Source organism: Thamnophis sirtalis, unplaced genomic scaffold, assembly GCF_051295495.1.
Source record: "Thamnophis sirtalis isolate CommonGarterSnake01/CBP01778 unplaced genomic scaffold, rThaSir2_p1.2 scaffold_9, whole genome shotgun sequence".
NCBI lineage: Eukaryota > Metazoa > Chordata > Lepidosauria > Squamata > Natricidae > Thamnophis > Thamnophis sirtalis.
This window is the reverse complement of record NW_028261389.1, coordinates 54,590,178-54,611,374: the sequence shown is the minus strand read 5'-3', so window position 1 is coordinate 54,611,374 and position 21,197 is coordinate 54,590,178. Positions and strand designations below refer to the sequence as shown.

The 21,197-nt window shown below is 37.4% G+C and overlaps 1 protein-coding gene across 4 annotated transcripts in view; it reads left to right on the top strand.

Annotated features, from left to right (window-relative positions):
- PPP1R3A (protein phosphatase 1 regulatory subunit 3A) overlaps positions 1 to 17,072 on the top strand; it is a 42,202-nt gene extending 25,130 nt beyond the window's left edge. Inside the window, exons 2-7 of one of the 4 annotated variants that reach the window (XR_015697775.1) lie at positions 4,449 to 4,507; positions 4,611 to 4,741; positions 9,864 to 10,323; positions 11,836 to 12,059; positions 13,403 to 13,540; positions 16,788 to 17,072. Coding sequence is in view for 3 of the 4 variants with exons in the window: in XM_087723628.1 (XP_087579754.1) it covers positions 4,449 to 4,507; positions 4,611 to 4,741; positions 9,864 to 12,629 (2,956 nt within the window). In the remaining variant the exon portion in view is untranslated. Of the gene's footprint in view, positions 1 to 4,448; positions 4,508 to 4,610; positions 4,742 to 9,863; positions 13,541 to 16,787 lie in introns of those variants that run through there. The other 3 variants (XM_087723630.1, XM_087723629.1, XM_087723628.1) reach the window with 3 other exon arrangements.
- Positions 17,073 to 21,197: the final 4,125 nt, after the last annotated feature.

Below are 21,197 nucleotides of genomic sequence, written 5' to 3'. Positions count from 1 at the left end.
TAATCCAGATTAATAAATAGAACTTGACAATAGGATGCAAGGAAATCATGAATAAAATGATGAAAAGATGGAAATTATGATACAAAGGACAAAGAGAAACCAGGACGCCCAGGAAGAGGAGGAGCTAATTAAAAGAGCAGCTTGAAAAATAGAACAGACAAAACAATTAACAAAAGAAATGATAAGAAGGAGATAAGGGATGCAGTGGCTCCACGTTAAGATGCTGAGCTTGTCAATCAGAAAAGTCAGCAATTCAGCAGTTCAAATCCCTAGTGCCGCATAACGGAGTGAGCTCCCGTTACTTGTCCCAGTTTCTGCCAACCTAGCAGTTTGAAAGCATGTAAAAATGCAAGTAGAAAAATAGGAACCACCTTTGGTGGGAAGGTAACAGGGTCCCATGCACCTTTAGTGTTTGGATATGCCAGCCCCATGACCATGGAGATGTCTTCAGACAGCGCTGGATCTTCAGCTTTGAAACGGAGCTGAGCACCACCTCCTAGAGTCAGAAATGACTAGCACATATATGCGAACTTTTACCTTTACCTTTAAGAAGGAGATAAAAATAAAAATAATAATGAATGATGAAACAAACCAAAGGGAGAGTATTTTAAGGGAAGTTAAACAGGAAGTGGAACTGCAGGAAGATTTGTGGGGGGAGATAGGGATAAGAGTAGACAACTTGAAAATTAGACAATGGAACAAGGTAGAAGAGGGAGAAATGTTTAAGAGTGTTGGCCAAGAAGTGGAAGCAGATAGAGATAGAGATCCAAGAGAGGAATATGGGTAAGGTGACCAGACGTCCCAATTTCAGCGGGACAGTCACGATTTATAACAATTTGTCCCATGTCCGGGGGCGTTTTTAAAAAGTCCCCATTTTCTGGCTTCATGTTGAAAGCCCAGTGGATTTGCTTAAGAAATCCTAACCGGGGCAAGACAAAAAACACCCTGTCTAACCCTCTCTCTCTGTCTCAGTACTTTCATTGAAGATATTAAAACTTTAAAGCAAGAAAACGGACCCCCCCTGCCCCTTTTACTCACTTTTATAAGAAAAGATGACCCAGTACCATAGAGCTCCAGGAAATACTTGGCTAGAGAGATAGCGAGTGTTCCTTCCTGGATTTTCTGGAGGGGAGGGGCATGGAAGTTGGAGGTCGGCTCGTGTGGAAAAAATGGTGGCAAAGTTTCTTTGAAAAATATTTCCCTGACTAATTTCACCATTTTAATTTGCTCAGTTCTTTGTATTAACATCTACATCATTCTGGATTGACTTGGAGTGCTCACTTGTGCCTGCTGGTAAGTGAGCTGGGTTTTTTTCTTTTATTTTTTTAATGTATTTTAAAATAATATTTTATTTATTGTGCATAGGATTTTTTAAAATAATTTTATTCTGTGTGGATTCTGTTTTTTAAATTGTCTTAGACTATTTTAAAAAAGATTATATCCAAAATAAATTGAAGTGAAACCATTTTTAAAAATTCTATGCACAATACTTTGAAATGTTTTACTTCAATTTATTCTGTGTGGATTCTTTTTTTAAATTGTCTTAGACTATTTAAAAAAATATTCTATCCAAAATACAAAATACCAGCTGCAGTTATTCACTTAAGAACTGTGGCAGGAAAGGTGGTATAGTGACCAAAGTTACAATGGCATTGAAAAAAGTGACTGATGACCATTTTTCACACTTAGCGACCATTTTCACACTTAGCGACCATTGCAGCATCCTCATGGTCACGTGATCAAAATTTTGATGTTTGGCAACAGTTACAATTTATATTTGTAAATTGAATTGAATTTATTGCATTTATATGCTGCCCTTTTCCCTGAAGGGGACTCAGGGCGGTTCACAATCCAAGTCAGGGAAGGGGGTACAGATAAGGGATAAAAAAGACGAACAGAACAATACACAATTTAAAAGCACACAACAACCATACCATTCGAGGCGGGGGGCAAAAGCTCTTTAGCCCCAGGCCTGTCGGAACAGCCAGGTTTTAAGGGCTTTGCGGAAGGCCTGGAGGGTGGTGAGGGTTCGAATCTCCATGGGGGAGCTCATTCCAGAGGGTCGGAGCAGCCACATAGAAGGCTCTCCTCCGGGTAGTCACCAGTCGCATTGGCCGGCAGATGGAATTCGGAGGAGGCCTAATCTGTGGGAGGATAGGTATTACGAGGGTGAACCGAGGTGTACCCACGATCGCTCGCGCGGCTGCATTCTAGACAAGCTGAAGTCTCCGAATGCTCTTCAAGGGCTGCCCCATGTAGAGCACGTTGCAGTAGTAGTTATGTTGAAATAAAAAAAATATTACAATACTATTTTTGCGTTGTATGAAAATTTTTGTTGCTCCGTATAACATTTTTAATCAAGCCCCCACCCCCCACCCCGGTCAAAGGTGTCCCTCTTTACCAATCTAAAAATCTGGTCACCTTAAATATGGGAGACAAGCTAAGAAATGAAAAATTAAGGCTTTAAAGCAGGCAAAAGATAATGGATAAAAAAGGGAACATTTCTTAAAAACAATAGTGAGATAAGTTAAAACAGAGTTGGAAGCAGTGATGGGATTCAAAAGTTTTAACTACTGGTTCTGTGGGAGTAGCTTGTGGGCATAGCTTGGTGGGGAAGGGGAAGGGGAAGGATACTGTAAAATCTCCATTCTCTCCCAATCAGCTGGGACTCAGCAGGCAGAGAATAGATGGGGGTGGGGCCAGTCAGAGGTGGTATTTACTGGTTCTCCAAACTACTCACAATTTCCACTATCAGTTCTCCAGAACTAGTCAAAACCTGCTGAATACCACCTCTGGTTGAAAGTTAGAAAAAAAGGGATTAATGGAATATATATATTTTTGCATTACAAGGTGAATTAACAATAAGAAGGAAATCTAGAATCTTAATGATGGTATTTTTGAATGTTAGAATAAATATGGTGATGGTTATAAAACAACATATTGAAATATTGAATAATCAAAGAATTGAGATTATAACCTGACATAAATATGTATATTTATAGTAGAACTATATAATCTTATTAACTGTAATAAATATGATTACTAACATTCTATTTGTCGTTAAAGAAATGATATATAGAATTTGATTGGCATAAAAAAAATCACTGAAATATTGAACAAGATAATAATGAAAGATTAGAATTTAATAAAAACATGTATTATTATCTTTAGAATTATATAACTTGTCAAATATAAATATGATGAATATTATTTTATTTGTGTTAAAATGTGATTAGAAAGGAGATATCTTTTTTTAAATATAGTGGCACAATTAAAAATTAGAAGGAATAAAAAAAGGAAGATTATAATTTAATATAAATTGGTGTAGTACATAAGTCTGTTAAACACAACAAATATGATTATTGCTATTTTATTTGTGGCAAAAGGAGTGACATTTAGAATATGAAGATTGGCATAAAAATAATATACTGAAATAGCGAACAATAAAAGAATGAAAGATTATAATTCAACAAGATATGTGTATTGCTAAAATTCTATAAGATTATCAACTGTAACAAATATGAAAAATATTGCTATATTTGTAATAAATGTAAGACATTCTGGTCCACACTGTTCACACAATGATATGTTTGTAGAAAAATAAAAAGAAAAAACTTTAAAAAGAAAAAAGATGTGATGTATGAAAATTAACTGATAGTCCTGACATCTCTACAAATTAATCTAACTTCTTAATATAGCTGGATAAGAAGCAGTTAAGTCAAAATTATAGCTGTGCAAATAGATTTAAAAGATACATCTTATTTCCCATTTCCCCCCAAAATCTGATTATATATAAATACTATTGTGAACTCTGCTAGGTGCCTCTTGAAATTGTGATGGAATCTGAATCACAACTGTTAAGTCTTATCATGCTTTAGTTGGTCCATAAATATTTTAATTATCTTATGAAAACTAGCCCCAAATTTGAATTTAATTAATATTCCTTTTAAATACTGTATTTCTAGAGAATGAAAAGCTTTAAAGATATCAATTATGTTAATAGGATTAATATAAAACTATGTTGCTATTATTGCTTGTTATCCATGCAATAACTCTGGCAAATTATGTTTTTAAAACATTTAAAGAAAAACACAGAATATTTTAAAAAATGAATGATATACTGTATGTCTAATGTACTAATTAATATAATATTTTATTTGTATATACATATTATAGTCTTGTCCTTGCTTTAATATCAAAATCATATACCAAGTTTTTTGTGATCCCTTCAGTCCAGATTAGTTATACGGAAGGAGATGGAAAGATTAGGTTACTGACATTATTTTCCTATGGCAACATTAGATTATGACACCTGAAGCCAGATGAGAAAAATAATATTTAAAATTAAATTTATGCAAATTCTTCATTAATTATGATAATACTATGGCTTAAAAATCCAGAAAAAGATTTTAATAACTATCACTTTGTTTTTTCCCCCCATTTAATAGTAAAGAGGAAACATTGACAACGACTGATAAAGACATCTGGATTCATCCCAGAATCTCAGGTAGAAAGTCTCAATCAATTCAGCCTTCTGTACATTTGTGTTATAATATTTTCATAGTAACAAACATCTAAGTGAATATTATACAATAATTCAATTCCTTTAGATTCACACATCCCCCAGATTGTTTATTCACACGTGGATAATGAAAATAAATACAGAAAAGAAAATGAAGAAGAAAAAAATGATGACTGTAATGAAGATGACAAAGAAAATGAGAAAGAATTGGAATTGTTGGTAAGTTTTCAAAAACTTTTACAACAATGTTCTGCAACCTTTCTGGTTGGTAGCCTGATGAAGGTGGAGCGGGAGGGGATGGTTCTGTGTGAAGAGCAGGCATGCACGTGCACAGCAATGTTGGGTTTCAAAATTTTTTAGAACCTCTTCTGTAGGTGTGGCCTGCTTTGTGGGAGTGGCTTGCCAGCCATGTGACTGAGTGGAATTGGCTTGCCAGCCATGTGACTGGGTGGGAGTGGCTTGGCAGTCATGTTGGCGTGGCCAACTTGTAAAATGTGGTGTAACTCACTTAACAATGCTCTTGCTTAGCAACCAAAATGTTGGCTCAGGAACTCTGGCATTGAAGTGTGCAAGTCTTAAAGCTGTCAAGTTAGAAGACCTTTGCACCCCAAACCCTTTAGGAAAAAAACCCAGGGGTGTTCAAACTTGACAATTTTAAAACTTGTGGACTTCAACTCCCAGAATTCCTCCTCTTGCTCTTCATCTTGATGATGTGCGGATGGGCGTGGGGAGGGAGCTGGAACCGGTTCTAAATGGCACTGTAGATTTGTGGAACCTCTTTTATAGTAGAGGGTAGAACTGGCAGGAACCCACCCCTGGTGCACAGCTTCACTCATGCGGCCCAGTTGTGAATATGCCATGGCCTGGGAGTAGGGTGGGACCTACAAGTTGCAGACCCATCTTACAGAACAAGAAACTGGTATGACTTTAAAGTACTCTAAAATCCTTTTCAGATGCCTGCCAGAAGATGAAATCAAACAGCATTCTCTATTCTTTAATTTTCTAAAATAAATAAATATTTCTTCATGTTCCAAACAATGCACATGTATTTAGACCAACCAATTGGTTGATCAAAACGTTTCCTGGGGAGACATGAGAAAGCTAGTAGAGTTTTTTTAATCGAATAAAAAATAATTCTTCAAATTATTATTCTCTCTCCTCCCATCCTATCTTGCTAGCCTTTTATTGACTTACCTGTGGACATTTTTTTGTGGATATTTTGAAGTTGGGCACAACTTCTTATTGAGTTTTGCAAGTATAAAAATTCAAAAACTTGTGTTAAAAAGCAGCAGGGATTTTATATTGGATATCCCAGAAAGACAATTATGTGTATCAACTCAAACTATATATTCTGTATGTTTCCTCAGCAACCAAAGGATTGCAATCTTCTTATTGAGGACGGTTGAGGAATAGTAGCTTGTAGTGCATGAATTGTACCCAGGCCTGACATTTTTGGGAGGGAAATTATATCACTGAATTTTTATAATTTTTCAGTCATTTCTCTTCAAAACAATAACAACTGAAAATTATTCAGATTTAACATATCAAGAATGCTGTCACTAATCTCCATACCTCCAAAATTCAATCCTCATTCTTGGAAATCATGGCCCTGTCTACTTTGATGAAAGATTACTGTATACTGTACTGGATGGTATTCAACCATCCAAAATGATTTTAAAAATGACTAATCTGTGGTCACCAAAACTTGGTTTGTTTCGGTTAGAAAATATTATTATATATTCCACAAGAGGAAGAGATTTCTCTATTTCAACAGTGGTGATAAGCATACTACATAATTTGCCAATACTATGTTACTATCAAAGTTTTCATTATATATTTGGTGTGATTAAAGGATGTAGGATGTTTTGAAACATTTTATTTTGTTATCTTTCATTTAACAACTTATTTCTCTTTTATCACAGGGTATAAGATAAGGTGACCAGATGTCCCGCTTTTGGTGGGACAGTCACGCTTTTGAACAATTTGTCCCACGTCCCGTGGAATTTTTTAAAAGTCCCAATTTTTAGATGGGCTTTACAATACTTGCAATGAGGGTTTTTACCCAGGGGCACATCTGGCTTTTCCAAATGCCCTGGAGGCTCCCGGCTGTTTCACCTGCAGCAGCTGGGCTGCGGCTGCTCCATCCCCGGAGGGGGATGCAGATGGGGGGGCGGGCTGAGTGGTCTCGGCCCTGGTGCGATGCCCCTCCCAGCTCGGCCCCATGCTTTGCACATACGTGCCTGGAGTGGAGGTCCCTGTGGAAGATAGGGCATTGCAGCCCACCACGGCAATTGCAACAAGCCCGCCAGCTTCCCCGGGCAGCATGGCCGCCCTGCTCCCCACTGCCCTGCCTGAAATGGCTTTGATCGGGGCAGCTCTGCCTCACCTTCTGACAAAGAGGCAGCCGGTGCCTGGGAGCTTTGCTTCAGAAGGAAGCGGGGCCGGCAGAGCAGGTGGGCCATGCCCGGGGTCGCAGCCTGCGGGGCTTTTACAAGACAAGGACAATAAAAGGTGCCCTTCTCTTCCCTTCCTCCCTTTCTCCTTCCTCCCTTTCGCCTCCCTCCCCTCTTTCCTTCCCTCCCATCTTTCCTTCCTTCCTTCCTTCCTTTTTCTCCCTCCCTTCCTCCTTCCCTCCTTCTCTCCTTCCTTCCTTCCTTCCTTTCTTCTCCTCCCCTCCCTCCAGCCCAGAGGAGAAGCAGCTGCTTCTGGAACTTCTTGAGAAGTTTCCTTGCCTGCTTTTCTCCTTCTCAAACACTTCCAATGACTGGCCAAGCTCTCCTCTGGAGTCTCTTTCTTCTGCCTGGGAATGGAATGGGGGGGGGTGTTATTGATTAAAACTTTTGCCACCTGGTGCTGCAGCTGAGGTGAAGCTGCCAAGCTCCCACCGGCACCCCCACCCGTGGCAGTGGCGCTTCTCCCTCCGCTTGGAGCACCTGAGCTGGGTACCACATTACCCCTGCCCCCTCCTCCTCCACCGTGCTTTTGAGGAGCCACGAGGCTGTGGGAGCCAGTAGGAAGGCAGCGGAGGGGGCGGGAGCAGGAAACAAAAGGCCCCATGGCTTCTCAAAAAGCACGGCGGAGGAGGAGGCGGCGGCAGCAGGGGTAACGCGGTGCCCAGCTCAGGTGCTCCGAGCGGAGGGGGAGGGAGGCAGCACCACTGCTGCAATGGGCAGGGGCGCCAGTGGAAGCTTTGGCAGCTTCACCTCAGCCGTAGTGCTGGGCAGCAAAAATTTTAATCAAGAACACTGCCACCACCCTGTCTATGGTGTCCCACTTAACCAATTTTAAAATCTGGTCACTTTAGTATAAGAGACAATTTGAAACAATAGACGAATAATAACTTACATTCTTATTTTTCTGATTTCTATTATTGCATTTCTCCCCCTTTTTAAGTTTTACAGTTAGGGAGCCATACATAGATGATAACTAATGGCTACTCAACAGTGATTGTTTGTAGGCTCCTAAAAGAGCAAAGCAATGATGTTGCGAGTGAATCTTTTCAGCATTTAATAATTAGATAATTGCATAAAATAATTTTAAATGTGGCATGATGCATAGATTGGTTTTTTAAAAATTGTTCCTTGTCTAGAAGCTTTGCTTTTGAAGAGAATAATAGTGGGGAAAGCTAAGTTATTGTTTTTAAACTCAAAAATTGCACCTGACCACAGATACCACTTTTCAGATATAAAACACACATACTAAATTACACTATTTTATAAAGAAATCTATTCATATTAAACATTATTTTTAACCTCAATGCCACTTATGTTTTATAAATGTTATTCAGTGGGTTAACCTGCATTTTATGAGAAGGAAAAATGGGATAGTTATATACACAAGTAAATAAGCAGGAAATATAATGGTGTTTGTGAGTGAAAATATAAAATCTGAAACACACAAAAGGATATGCTAAACATTAGCACCACACAGCCATTTTGGGTAGAGTAAGACAATTCTTCAGAAAAAAGCCCAAAGTTATCTTAGCTCTAACTTTAGGAGAGTTTAAAGTTGTCATTCAGAATGGAGCTTTTACTGCCTGAATAATCAGCATTGAAATATTATTATTTTTTATTAACAAGAGAGAAGCTATGAAAGTCATAACATTCTCCAATACAAGACTTAAGTACATATAGATTTTTTTAAAATCTACTTGGTCAAAGCTCAGTCCAATCATTTTATGTGCTGCATAATGAATTAAACAATAGAGGTCTATAATAAATGGAAATGCAACCAAATCTTTGAAACCCATAGGCAATGGCTCACACGACAGCTCGGCAGTTGACAAGTAACATCAGCCTTATGTGAGAAGGGGAAATTGTAAGATTTGCATATAATTATTGAAATCATGCAAATGTCAGTTATAAGGAGGAAGATGGGGGGGGTGGGAGAAACAGGCATCTCACTATTAAATCCTGACAGTTGGCATCACTGAAAAGCTCAGATACATTTGAGGACTAGTTGGCAGAGGGTCATTAAAACAGAATTTGCAGAAACATTAGTTCCTTCACTTTTCTTTGAGTGACGTTTTACTATTAATAGTTTGCAGAGGCTTTGCAGAAAACATATTAATAAGAGACATTGTAATAGGGATATCTGCAGCAAGTGTAATAAGGGAATATCCAAGTTGCTACCTTCTAATTGATTGGCATAGAACCATCTGTCTATGCATTTGAAAGCAAGGGAAGAATGCCAAAAGGAGCAAATGCTATTGAATAATATAATTTAATATTGGGATGATACTGAAGAAACATCTTTGTGGCCTTTCCTAACTCTCAGTTTCTACAGTTTCTAACTAAAACATTCCTGTCTGAGGGGTCTTGTGAGAATAAAATAAACATAATCCTTATAGTATTTGTCAGTGTGCAAATGTGTCTTTATTTTACTGGACACTCCTGTACATTCTTTAGCTTTGATGTTTTGTGTCACTGCACTCACTTTAAAATAAAGCATGCCTAGAATGGAATGTGCTATCTGATTGAATAAGTTTGCCTTGTACAGAATTTTCTCTTCAGGATTCATTTCTCTGAAACATACTTGAAGCTTACTGAGCTCATAAATAAACAGGCTAAGATGGGGACAGGCATAAAGAAGAAAAGTGGAAATTTATTTTTTGCCTCTTATAGTATGTTTGTTTGTTGCCCTTTGTGACTGTGCCTGCACATGTACTTAAAATGCAATATTCATTTTGTAAACAGCTTGGAAGTATGCTTTCTGAAAATGGGTTTTATTGGAAAAAAGATCCTTCTTGAATTGAACCCCTTTTCATGTGTGTGTGTGTGTGAGTGGGGCATATAGTCTATTCACATACACATTCACACATACTCTTATTCTATTGTTTCAGCTAAGTCAGCACTTGACTAGAAGCAGAAGTTCTTCAGTGAATGAAAGGAGTTCCTATACAACTGAGCCAGTGAGATTTCCAAATGAACTACAACAACTGGGAGACAAACTAGAGTATGGCTTGATTAGACAACCTCTGCCTAGAAGCTCTTCAACAGAACATGCTTTACCAGACAAAGAACTGCAGAATAATCAAACATATTCCATTGGAAATGATAGGCAGTTATTACTCCCAGAAAAATGCAGTGAGGTTGACTCACTAAATAAAAGTGCATCCTTAGAGTGTTTGCATCCAAATGAAACCTATTCCTCACCAGAATATTGGTCTGAAATCAAGAAAAACCAGACTGCCTATTTTCCAGATATTGTCTCAAACAATTGTGGAATGCATCAAGCATATGTTCCAAGTGATAAATTTAAGAATGTTCCAGGAAATAAAACAAAAGAGACATTATTCATAGGTGAGGATGATTATAACTTCAAAAAAGCAAGGGAGACGATTTCCTTAGAAGATGTTGAAGCAGGGAAGTTAAAAGAAAATGCACTGAAAATAAAGTATAATAATATCAAAACAGTTCAGGAACAACTTAAACAGGAAATAGCTTTCAAAATTCCAGAGTTAAATTCAGAAAACTTCATCAGACATGAACCCCAAAGAGAAAAAGCTGAAAGCAAAAACAAATTATGTGTAAACAGAGGTTTAAATAGTGATGCCATAGCTAATGCTGATGTCACAGAAAATTATTTGGTAAGCTCTTATTCAGAAGACATCGTAGAAGAAAAATATAAGTCTGAGTATGATGTTGATAAGGAGAAAGAAATCATGCTGAGAATTTTAGAGAACTCTCCAGAAAAACAAATATCTCCTACCAACAGATATAAAAAACATGTCTTATGTGATAATTATGAAATCAACAGGCTAACTAAGTCACCTCAAAGGGAAGAAGTAATGACTTCCAGTGTCCCAGGTGAAATAAAAGAAGAGCAAATGTCAAAATCAACAGGGCTTACATATTTAAGTGACAGTGGAAACTCAGATAAAAATAAAACAGAAAGCAAAAGTTGTATTATAGATGAGTCAAATTCTGACTCAAAAAAAGAAGAAATTAGAATCCCTGAGAAAGTTCATAATACACTTTGGGAGAGCCAATCCCATGTTGTACCACTAGTTGATGAAAATATCTTTGTGCAATCTATATTAATAAAAACAAAGGAAATGTCTGGTGGTAGTAGAAAGAACTTAGAAAAAAGAAAGTACAGTCAGAGTGATAATTCAGCAAACAGAAATATTTCTGAGATAGAACCCCACCACAATGAACCTGACGTGGTTATTCTTAAAGATCAGAGTACCTGGGACAGATTGATGATTCAAAGGTGGAATGGCTCAGAAAGTCAGTTGGCAGAAAGGCAAAGTGAAGCAAATAAAAGAGTGCAGATGAAGGAACTAACAGGAGTTGAAGCCATGGGGGGTATTAATGACAATACAAGATGTTTGAAAGTAAGTCCCACAGATGAACTATTTACCTGCCAAGATGCACTAAGGTATGAGGAGACTTCAGTCACTAAGCATGTTAGTACAGGAGAGACAGAAGCAGTTACAGCTGCTTATATAATTAAAATGACATCAGAGAGCATTCCTGAAAAAATGTCTGCAGGTGAAAAAGCAGTAATTGTTAAGCTACCCCAAGAGATTGCACTAAGTGACAGGCCCACAGAGAAAAAGGAAATAGTATTTGATATACATGAAGGAAGAAATGATGGGTCACATTATCCTCTTTGTCAATGCAATAGAGAGGGTGTATTATGTGACACCAAATTTGGAATATCTGCTTCAGGTATTAATAATGTGCCCACATATGAAACAGTACATATGGAAATGATTTCAACACATGCAACAAATGAAATGTTTGCTAAAGCAGAACATAATTCTGTAAATAATTCACCATCAACTGAAATGTTTTGTCCTTTTTCAGCAGAAGGAAAAATTGTTTCTGAACAAGGGATGCATTGTGAAGTACCATTGAAACATTCAGAACATTCTTCACAAGGCTTACACAATAAAGAAGCTGAAGAAGGAAGCATCTGGAGTTCATTTTCTCACATAGGTCCCACAACTGAACCAAAAATATGCCATTTGGATGAAAAATTGGTGGGAAGCTGTTATAAAAACTCCTCAGTGATATCTACCAAAGGCTTGGTAAGCCCTCCTACTGCTGAAGTAGAAGAGATGTTGCCTCCACCCACAGAGGCTTCAACTAAAATTGAAGCTCAATCTGGATGTAACTTCAACCCAAAAGATGAAATAACTCATGTTATTCAAAATATCATTAAGCCACAAGAATTTCCTCCTAGTGAGAATAGAGAAGGAAACATAGGCCAGTTTCCCCATCAAACAGAGTTCAGTCCAGAAAAACAAATAAGGCCTACAATTTTAATTAGGGAACCCACTGAAGAAACAGAAGAGACAAACTTACACTCGGAAGGTTTAATAACCAAAAAGAAAACGAATATTGTCAGACACGATAAACAAGCTTTTTTTGATCATACAGGAATGTCTGGCCAGCAAAATGAAATTTATAATTCACCTGCTGAGTGTCTTGTGCTAAAGCATATTGCTTACAAGATACTTTATTTCCTTTTGTTCATTGTATTTTGTGTAACATTGTATCATTATGATTTAATTGTTTGCTTTGTACTTTACTTATTTTCATTGTGCTGGCTATATTGTGATGGCAGGAGAAACAAAAACTCCATCAAAAAGGAATAGTATGAATATTCCACATTGTATTTAGAATTTATTATCTGCATGTTCCAAAGAGTAACAATGTCTACTCTTAAAACCAAAATAAGACTCATTTCCTCTTTTCAAATACTGCTTAAAAAGAATGCACACAGAATGCATATGTACTGTATATGCCATTCTATACAGGACCATTCTGTTTGGAACATAAAGTATCTACATGAATTAAGAGTTCTGCAGCATATCAACTTATATTAAATCTGGTTGCTGTATCTTAACCCATTATGAAGGTGTGACACTGCAGTCTGTTCTGGTTTGATCGTGTTTATTCATTTTGTAGTATAGTCTCATTTTCTGTGAATTTAAAAAATATAAATATATTTAGCAATATAAACTAAATACTTAATTTTTTTAAAAGAAAGAACACGCTAATAAGGCCTGTTAATACAAGACTTTCCTTTGCTAAATAGTTGGCAATTAACATCACAATGGAAGATGAGAAGAAACACTCCCATTACTCTTCAGCACATGTTGCCTAAGAGTTTTTTGTACCTTTATATGAACCATGCCTTTTTTCTATTCTGCCATATGAAGACATTTAATTTTTAAGAATTAGTGACCTAAATTCAAGCTCTCCTTCATATTCAAATTCTGTTATTTGACCATATTCTTAATATATTAATACATTGAAAAATTGATTTGTGCATGGACTAGTACAATCAGTGAGAATTAAAAACCACAAGGAATGTACTTCACTTGCTAAATCTATTAAATCTTATTGTCCATCTTCCTCAATCTAGTTCCTGCCAGATACACTGGACTTACAAAATCTTAGCTAATATGACCAAAAGCTGGCTAGAAATTCTACAAAGTACTAAGTTGGGAAACGTTGATCTACTGCTCTAATTTGTGAGTGGGAGATTACACTTTTTTTCAAGGTAATGAATTATATAATAAATAACATTAATAGCATGCTGTCAGCTATAGAATGCAAAGTAATTATGATTTATGTATAAAAAAATATAAAGTTAAGCAAGAAAACCAGGCTCCCATACTTATTACAGAATTAATACAGACTGATACATACTAAAGGATAAAAACTGGAGCCTCGCTGTTTTCATTTGTTTGTATTTTTATAAATGAAGACACTGTGATTTTCTTTTCTTTTCTTCCACATTATTCCAGTTAGTTGTTTTGAATCATATTATTTGGACTATGTCATATAGAAAAAGCAAAGCCAATGAACATTGAATAATACTAATAAAGTTTGACTGTCTTGGTTGTATGTGAATTTTTCAAATTCCCAAATGAAAATAATAAAGTATAACAATTATGCTGTATCCTATACAGCTATGGAAGATTAATTTTGATCAATACTGACAATTTGGACCTCCCAGCTATAACTAATAAAGAATTTTCATAGCTTTCATTCACTTTTTTAAAATTATTTTTAATTATCAAGTTATACTTTATGTCTTTGAAGACATAAAATAATGGAAATGGAAAGAAAATAATATTGTGATTCATCATCTTTACAATATATAAGCTGCAACATCTGCAGTACAACATTTCTAATGCTGTAATGTTTGTACAGTGAAGCTTATCTCCTATTAAACATGCAGATTTATGTCATATTGAGGAAATTGTCCTAAATGCAAATTATTTAGAGTCAAACAATCATTTTAGTTTATCCTTATAGATCAGTATAGAAATGTTTAATTAGAAGACACTGTGCAAAGTGTAAAATGAGGCAGAGATAGAATATTGTATAGCTGGTATCTTCATTCTCATGAAATACACTCCAAAATTGATTATGATGAGTTTGATTGGCCCAAGTTGTCCTACATATAATCTTTAAGAATGTCTACATCAGCTTCACAAATCATTTCATTAGTCCATAGAATAATCAAATCTTTTATAATATTCAAACCTAGTAGCTAAAAAATTTCAGAGAACTTTAAAACAGAATTCTTATATTTCTGTATTGTTTTATAATACTATTATGTATCATATCATATTGTTACATACAATAAAAGCAACAAGACTTATGAAGCCTCCATGAAATCCCTAGGATTTGCCTAGCTGGAGTCCAACTGCACATAAAGTGTCTTTATCCACTAAGTATTTAGAATATTTCTCATAACAATTATGCATTTACTGCCCAAAATAACCGCCCTTTTATTGCTAATCTATAATTGAGCTATAGCCTGCAATGGTCCTTTCTCTCTACCAAATAAAATGGATATTGTGCTAAGACATATCATAATATTGTCAATAGATACTTATAGTATTTCTGATTGGAAGGAAAATGTACTTTTAATTATATCAAGTGTAAAAAATAAGGGATGACCTGTCAGGTTCTCTGTATATTATGTATATTATATTCCCGATACACTGAAATATTTTCATTCAGGGGCATTTGGCTTTGAAAGACCTTTGCAGCAAAGTGAAGCAAGAGTACTCATATCTAATGAACTAAGTGCCAGAGCTCACTGTAATAACATTGCCAAAAAGGCATTAAAAGTTGTTAATCTAATCTTGCGTAATTTCTTCTCTGGTAATATTGTACTACTAACCAGAGCAAAGAAAACATTTGCTAGAACAATACTCGAATACAGCTCATCTGTCTGGAATCCGCACTGCATATCGGACATTAATACAATTGAGCAAGTCCAGAGATATTTCACAAGAAGAGTCCTCCACTTCTCTGCTTGGAACAAAATACCTTATGCTACCAGACTTGAAATTTTGGGCTTAGACAACTTAGAACTATGCCACCTTTGGTCTGACTTAAGCGTAGAACATAAAATTATCCACTACAGTGTCCTACCTGTCAATGACTACTTCAGCTTCAACCATAACAATACACAAGCACACAATAGATATAAACTTAAGGTAAATTGCTACAAACTTGATTGCAGAAAACATGACTTCAGCAACAAAGTTGTCAATGCCTGGAATGCACTACCTGTCTCTGTAGCTTCTTCCCCAAACCCCAAAACTTTAACCTTAGATTGTCTATTGTCAACCTCACCCCATTCCTAAGAGGTCTGTAAGGGGCGTGCAGAAGCGCACCAATGTGCCTACCGTCCCTGTCCTAATGTTTTTTTTAATTCGTATCTATTTCATGTATCCAAAATCATGTTTATACATATATGTACATGCTTGATAAAATAAATAAAATAAAAATAAATAAATAAATAAAATAAAAAATAAATTATCAAATCGTTATCCTTATGCAAAACTTCCTTGCATGAACAGAGCACATGTAGAAGTAAGATCTAGGAATTGTGCAATCTGATCTGCATTCACAGATTTTTTTTATATGCACTTTCAATATTTAGAAATAGAATAATATGTAATAATAGATTTTGCAATAATAGATTTTTTTTCTGAAATTGTCTATCATTTTGAAATCTAGGGGTAAGTAATAGACATTTAAAAATAAAAAATAAAAAATCTAATGAGTCATTTGGATATAGATCAAAAGCTGAAGGAGAGAAGAGTGCAGCTAATGTTCTACAAGAAGCACTGAGACTGCAAGAGCGACTAGCATGACAGCATGTCTAAAAGCCAAATTTAGGGAAGGCTATACTTTCTTCCTTTCATGTGATAGCTGAAAACTATGTTGCCATTTCTGTCCTGCAGCTTTGACCTTTGCTTAAATCAAATGTTGAAATGCATTGTAAAGCCCAAGAATAACAACAGACTGTGTTACTAATTTGATAATGTGAACACTGCTACAGAAAATAAGTGTTCAGACAAAATTGTACATTTAGTTTAGAATTATTGAAGATCATAAGGCTTAAAAGTGCAAGAAATTCAACACTAGCAAATGCTGCCATGACCTTTCAGACTAGCTGATATGGTTGAATGACCACCTGCAGCTGTATGTCAAGGCATAAGGGATGCAAATACACAAGCAAGCACAGAATGCTGTATACGTCTGTTGCAAAACATAACAGAGGCTTATGGGGTAACACTGGATGGCTTCAGAGCTTACTTCTTCCTCTTACTATCAATGCATGTTTCACATTCCAATCAGCTAGGTTTATAGTTTTCTTTCTTTAAATTTAATCTCTAATATTTTGGGTTTTCTTTTACAAATTAACCCTTAATATTTTCATCTATTTCAAAGAAGCCACATTCCATTAAACCTTCTCCCATCTTATTCTTGATTTGTAGGACATTGTATTCATAGGAAATCTTCATATGTGCAACCTTTAGACCATAAATATAGCAAATGAAGTTTTTCTCTTGTCTTGAGACCAATGGTGGGTTCCAGATCCCGGTGCAACAGTACAACGGGGCCCAGCGTCTACCACATGAACGTGCGCAGCATGCGTATGCATCCTTACCTCCTGCAATGCTCCACAATTCCTCTGTGATGCTTCAGCTGCTCGGCAGAGCGTTGCGCAGGTGCCATATGCTCCGTGCTCATGCACAGAAGCGCCGCAGAGCTCAAATACAGGCAAGGATGGTGGGCAGGTGGGCAGACAGGCGGGCCCTCCAGAGCACCGTATCGGAACAGTACCCAGTGCTCCCGGCAGGCACTGTACGCCCATACCAGGGCGTACCGCCTGCAACCTGCAACCTACCACTGCTTGAGACATACAAAAAACCCCAGCCTCATTAGGCTTAAGAAGTTACAAGTTTCTGGATTAAATTTCAGCCAACTCTTAAAGAAAGTATATTATTGAAATATAACTGAGAACATCAAGAAACATATTTTAAAAGAAGTCAAAAAAGTGATGTGTTCAATATTTAGTAAAATTAGCAGCAATTGCTTGCTTTCCAGTTATGAATGCTCATTAAACAATTCTGTTCACCCTAAAAATATTAGAAGCAAAACTGTATTTAAAACTAATAACCACAGCAAAGTTTTAGTGTTAAACACTAAAGGCAATAAACTAACATCAAATGAAAAAGAAATAGTAATTTAAAAAGTTGTACACTACTCTTATTTGTTTTCTGTGACATGATTTATTTAAACAACAAGCGAGAAGCTTTTCAAGAGCTATGTTTAAATGACAAGAAGTGCTTTTTTGTCTTGAATAGTGTATCAGCATTAGCAACTTTAAGATATATGAACTTCATCTCCCAGAAAATACAGCTGATTGAGGAATTCTGAGAAAGAGTTGAAGTTGTCATATCTTAAAGTTGCCAAGGTTGAGAAATACTAGTTTAGAACAAACAGGAGCATTCCTAGGTCTCTCAAAACTAATTCTCAGTCACAACATGCAGCTCTTCTATATTATGGAGATTAAAAATATGTATATACATATAAAAAGGTTTAGAGAAAAATGCAACTCTGCCTCATTTGCGTGCAATATGCTATGTAACACTATAGTGCCATTAACATGCTTGCTTGGATTTATATAATATAATCTTTTTCTATAGGATACGTTATATGGAGAAAAAGTAGCTTCAAATAGTCTGTGGTATGTGGTATAGTCAAGTGGGGGCAGAGACTGTGTTTCTCTGATCAAAGCTCAACCCGTTCATACACAGTATTTTGTATACACCCTCTACTCAAATATAGTCTTCTTTTGAGAGTTATTTAGCTCCTTGATATCTGCCTAACAAATCAGTAACCTTGCATGGTTACTTTGTGCTCAGAACTAAAATCTTACGGAATATGGTGCTCAGGAAGGCTGTACATACAGAAAGTAATCAAGAAAAATCCCCCAAACAGGGTTTAAATTATAACATTTTTAAAAACCATATAAGCCATTTCTGGATTAGTTCCTTGTAGCATTTTCTGGAATCAGCTGTGCTGATATAATAACAAGAAGAGAAGACTTTGAGTGCATTTGACACTGCTGTTTGGGGGTATCTATAGCCATTTTTCTAAGACACTAAAGAGGAAAAAAATCTGAAAGGGACTAAAGAGTTAGGAAAAAAGAAAGCCTTTCCACAAGAGACTATAGTTTCTCATTCACCTTTTTTAATGGAACAATTGTATCCCAGCTCATTATGGCATCTGAACTCAGCTTAGGGTTTTTGAGTGTTTTATGACTGAAGTGATTGCTAATTTAAGTGATCAGTAATGATTTGACCAATCCAGCCAATGAAAGCATATTGGCAAAAAAGGCATCAAACTCTAATTGTGTAATATTAATAGCAGGAATAAAAATACTAAAAGTTTAACTAAAGACATTGAATATGTATGTATGTGTGTATGTATGTGTTGTGTCCCAGCAGGAGCCGTTGGAGCTGCCACCAGACTCCGACAGCGAGGGGCCCTATGAGTCAGCTCTGGAGGATGTGGAGGACCCTGGACAGGGTTCTGACTCCGAGCAGGGCACAGAGAGGCTGGTTGGCCACCAGGAGGCACCTGAGCCTTGGACCAGTGGGGAGGAGACAAGGGAGTGTGATCCGGACATCATGCTTTGGAGCAGTGGGGAGGAGCCAAGAGAGTTGTTTCTGGATGCTCGGCATCGAAGAGCTAATAGGCGTAAGGAGCAGTTACACAGTTACAGGAGATAATTGCACTCAGCTGGTGGTAATTTTCTTCACTTCATAGTGAGTTTCTCCTTGTATCACTACTGGTGGAGGGTAGACTGGGTCAACAGTCTTAGGTTGGACCTAATCACAGGTTTCAGCATGTTACAATGGAAGATGGGGTGAATTTTCCTAGAATTCTTGGCAGACTGAGCTGAACCATAACTGGGTTAATTATTTTCAGTATTGGGAAGGGACCTAAAATTTTTGGCCCTAATTTCTTGCTAGGCATTCTTAACTTTATGTCTTTGGTAGACAAGAAAACTTTATTCCCCACACGGAAGTGGGGTTGGGATGAGTAAAAGCTTATCAGCTTGTTTCTTGTACTCTTCTGATGCTTCTGCCCGAGCTTTTTTCATATTCTTCCATTCCTTTTTAAGAGCATCCATCCATTCAGTCAGAGACATGGAGGAGGGGGGCTCTCTGGGCAGTTCAGGCATGGGAATAAATTCCATGCCTCTGGTAACTTGAAAAGGAGTTAATCCAGTGCTGCTGTGGACAGTGTTGTTATATGCGAATTTGGCGAAAGGTAGCAAATCCGACCAGTTGTCCTGCTGGTAATCCACATAACAATGCATGTATTGTTCCACCATCTCATTAGCCTTCTCTGCTGCTCCATTCGTGCTCAGATGGAAAGTCCTTGCATGGACTGAATGGACCTCAGGAACTCCCTCCAGAACTTGGCGGTGAACTGAACCCCATGATCTGAGATGATTCTCCTGGGTACTTCATGTAGGCGGTAAATGTGTTTAACAAACATCTTCACTAGCTACTTTGTGGATGGTAATCCTGAGCAAGCGATGAAATGAGCTTGCTTGGAAAATAAGTCAATGACTGTCCAAATTACTTTATTTCTGCCACTTTTGGGGAGCTCTATGATGAAATCCATTGTGATCTCTTCCCATGGTCAGCTATAGCTGGCCACCTGTTGCAGTAATCCAGAGGGCTTGGCTGGCCTTATTTTCATGGTTGTGCAAGTGGCACAGCTTTTCATGTAGTCTTCCACTGGCTTTCATTTTTGGCCACCAAAATTGATGTCTGGCGAGGTGGAGCATTTTTAGGAATCCAAAGTGACCTCCCAATTTCATGTTGTGGCTTTGCTGTAGTACTTCCAGCCTCAAGTTTGCAGTAATGTACAGTTTGGATTCTTTCCAGGCTAAGCCATCTCTCATCATCAGGATGTCTTTGTTGTCATTGAGCCAGGGGTCTGCTGGCAGTGCCGATTTCATTGCTGTGGTCAGCTTGCCCTGGCTGAGGATAGGATGCTGTTTGGTCTGGCCTCTGGTGGTGACTTGATACGCCTTTTGGTTGGAGAGAATGATATGGTAAATCACTTCTTCCCTCTAACTGTCATAGTGCAGTTTTCTTGATAAGGCATCTGCCAGCAAGTTCTTCCCCGCAGGGATGTGCTGCATTTTGAATTTAAACATTCTGAAGTATTGTGCTCAGCGAACTTGCTTTTGAGACAGTTTCTGGGGGCTTTTGAGGGCTTTGAGGTTATTATGGTCAGTCCAGACCTCGAATGGCACATCTCTCCCTCTAGGAAATGTCTCCAGGTGAGTAGGGCCCACTGGACCACATAGGCTTCTTTCTCCCAAATGACCCACCTTCTGTCGGTGGCGGTGAGTTTTTTGGAGACATAAGCTCATGGCAAGAGTTGTTCCTCTTTGTTCTTTTGCAACAGCTCTGCCGCTACAGCCACATCACTGGCATCTGCCTGGATTATGAATTGCTGTTCTGGATTGGAGTGTTGCAGAATGGGTTCTTTGACAAAGAGCCATTTTAATTTTTAAATGCTTTTTGACAGTCTATTGCCCACCTAATAGGTTGATTTGCCTTTGGCTTTGTCAGGCCCTGTTTTTAATAGTTCAGTCAAGGGCAGGGCAACTTCTGCAAAACCTGGGATGAATTGCCTATAGAAGTTAGCAAATTCCAGCAAGCTTTGTAGCTGTTTGCAGGTGCGTAGGAGTTGCTGGTCTCTGCTTTCACTGCCTCTACTCTTTCATTGATTCCTCTGCCTTCCTCCCTTTGTAGTGACCTCTCTCTTTCCCCTTCCTCCTTCTCCTCCTCTTTTCTCAACCTTTCCTCACA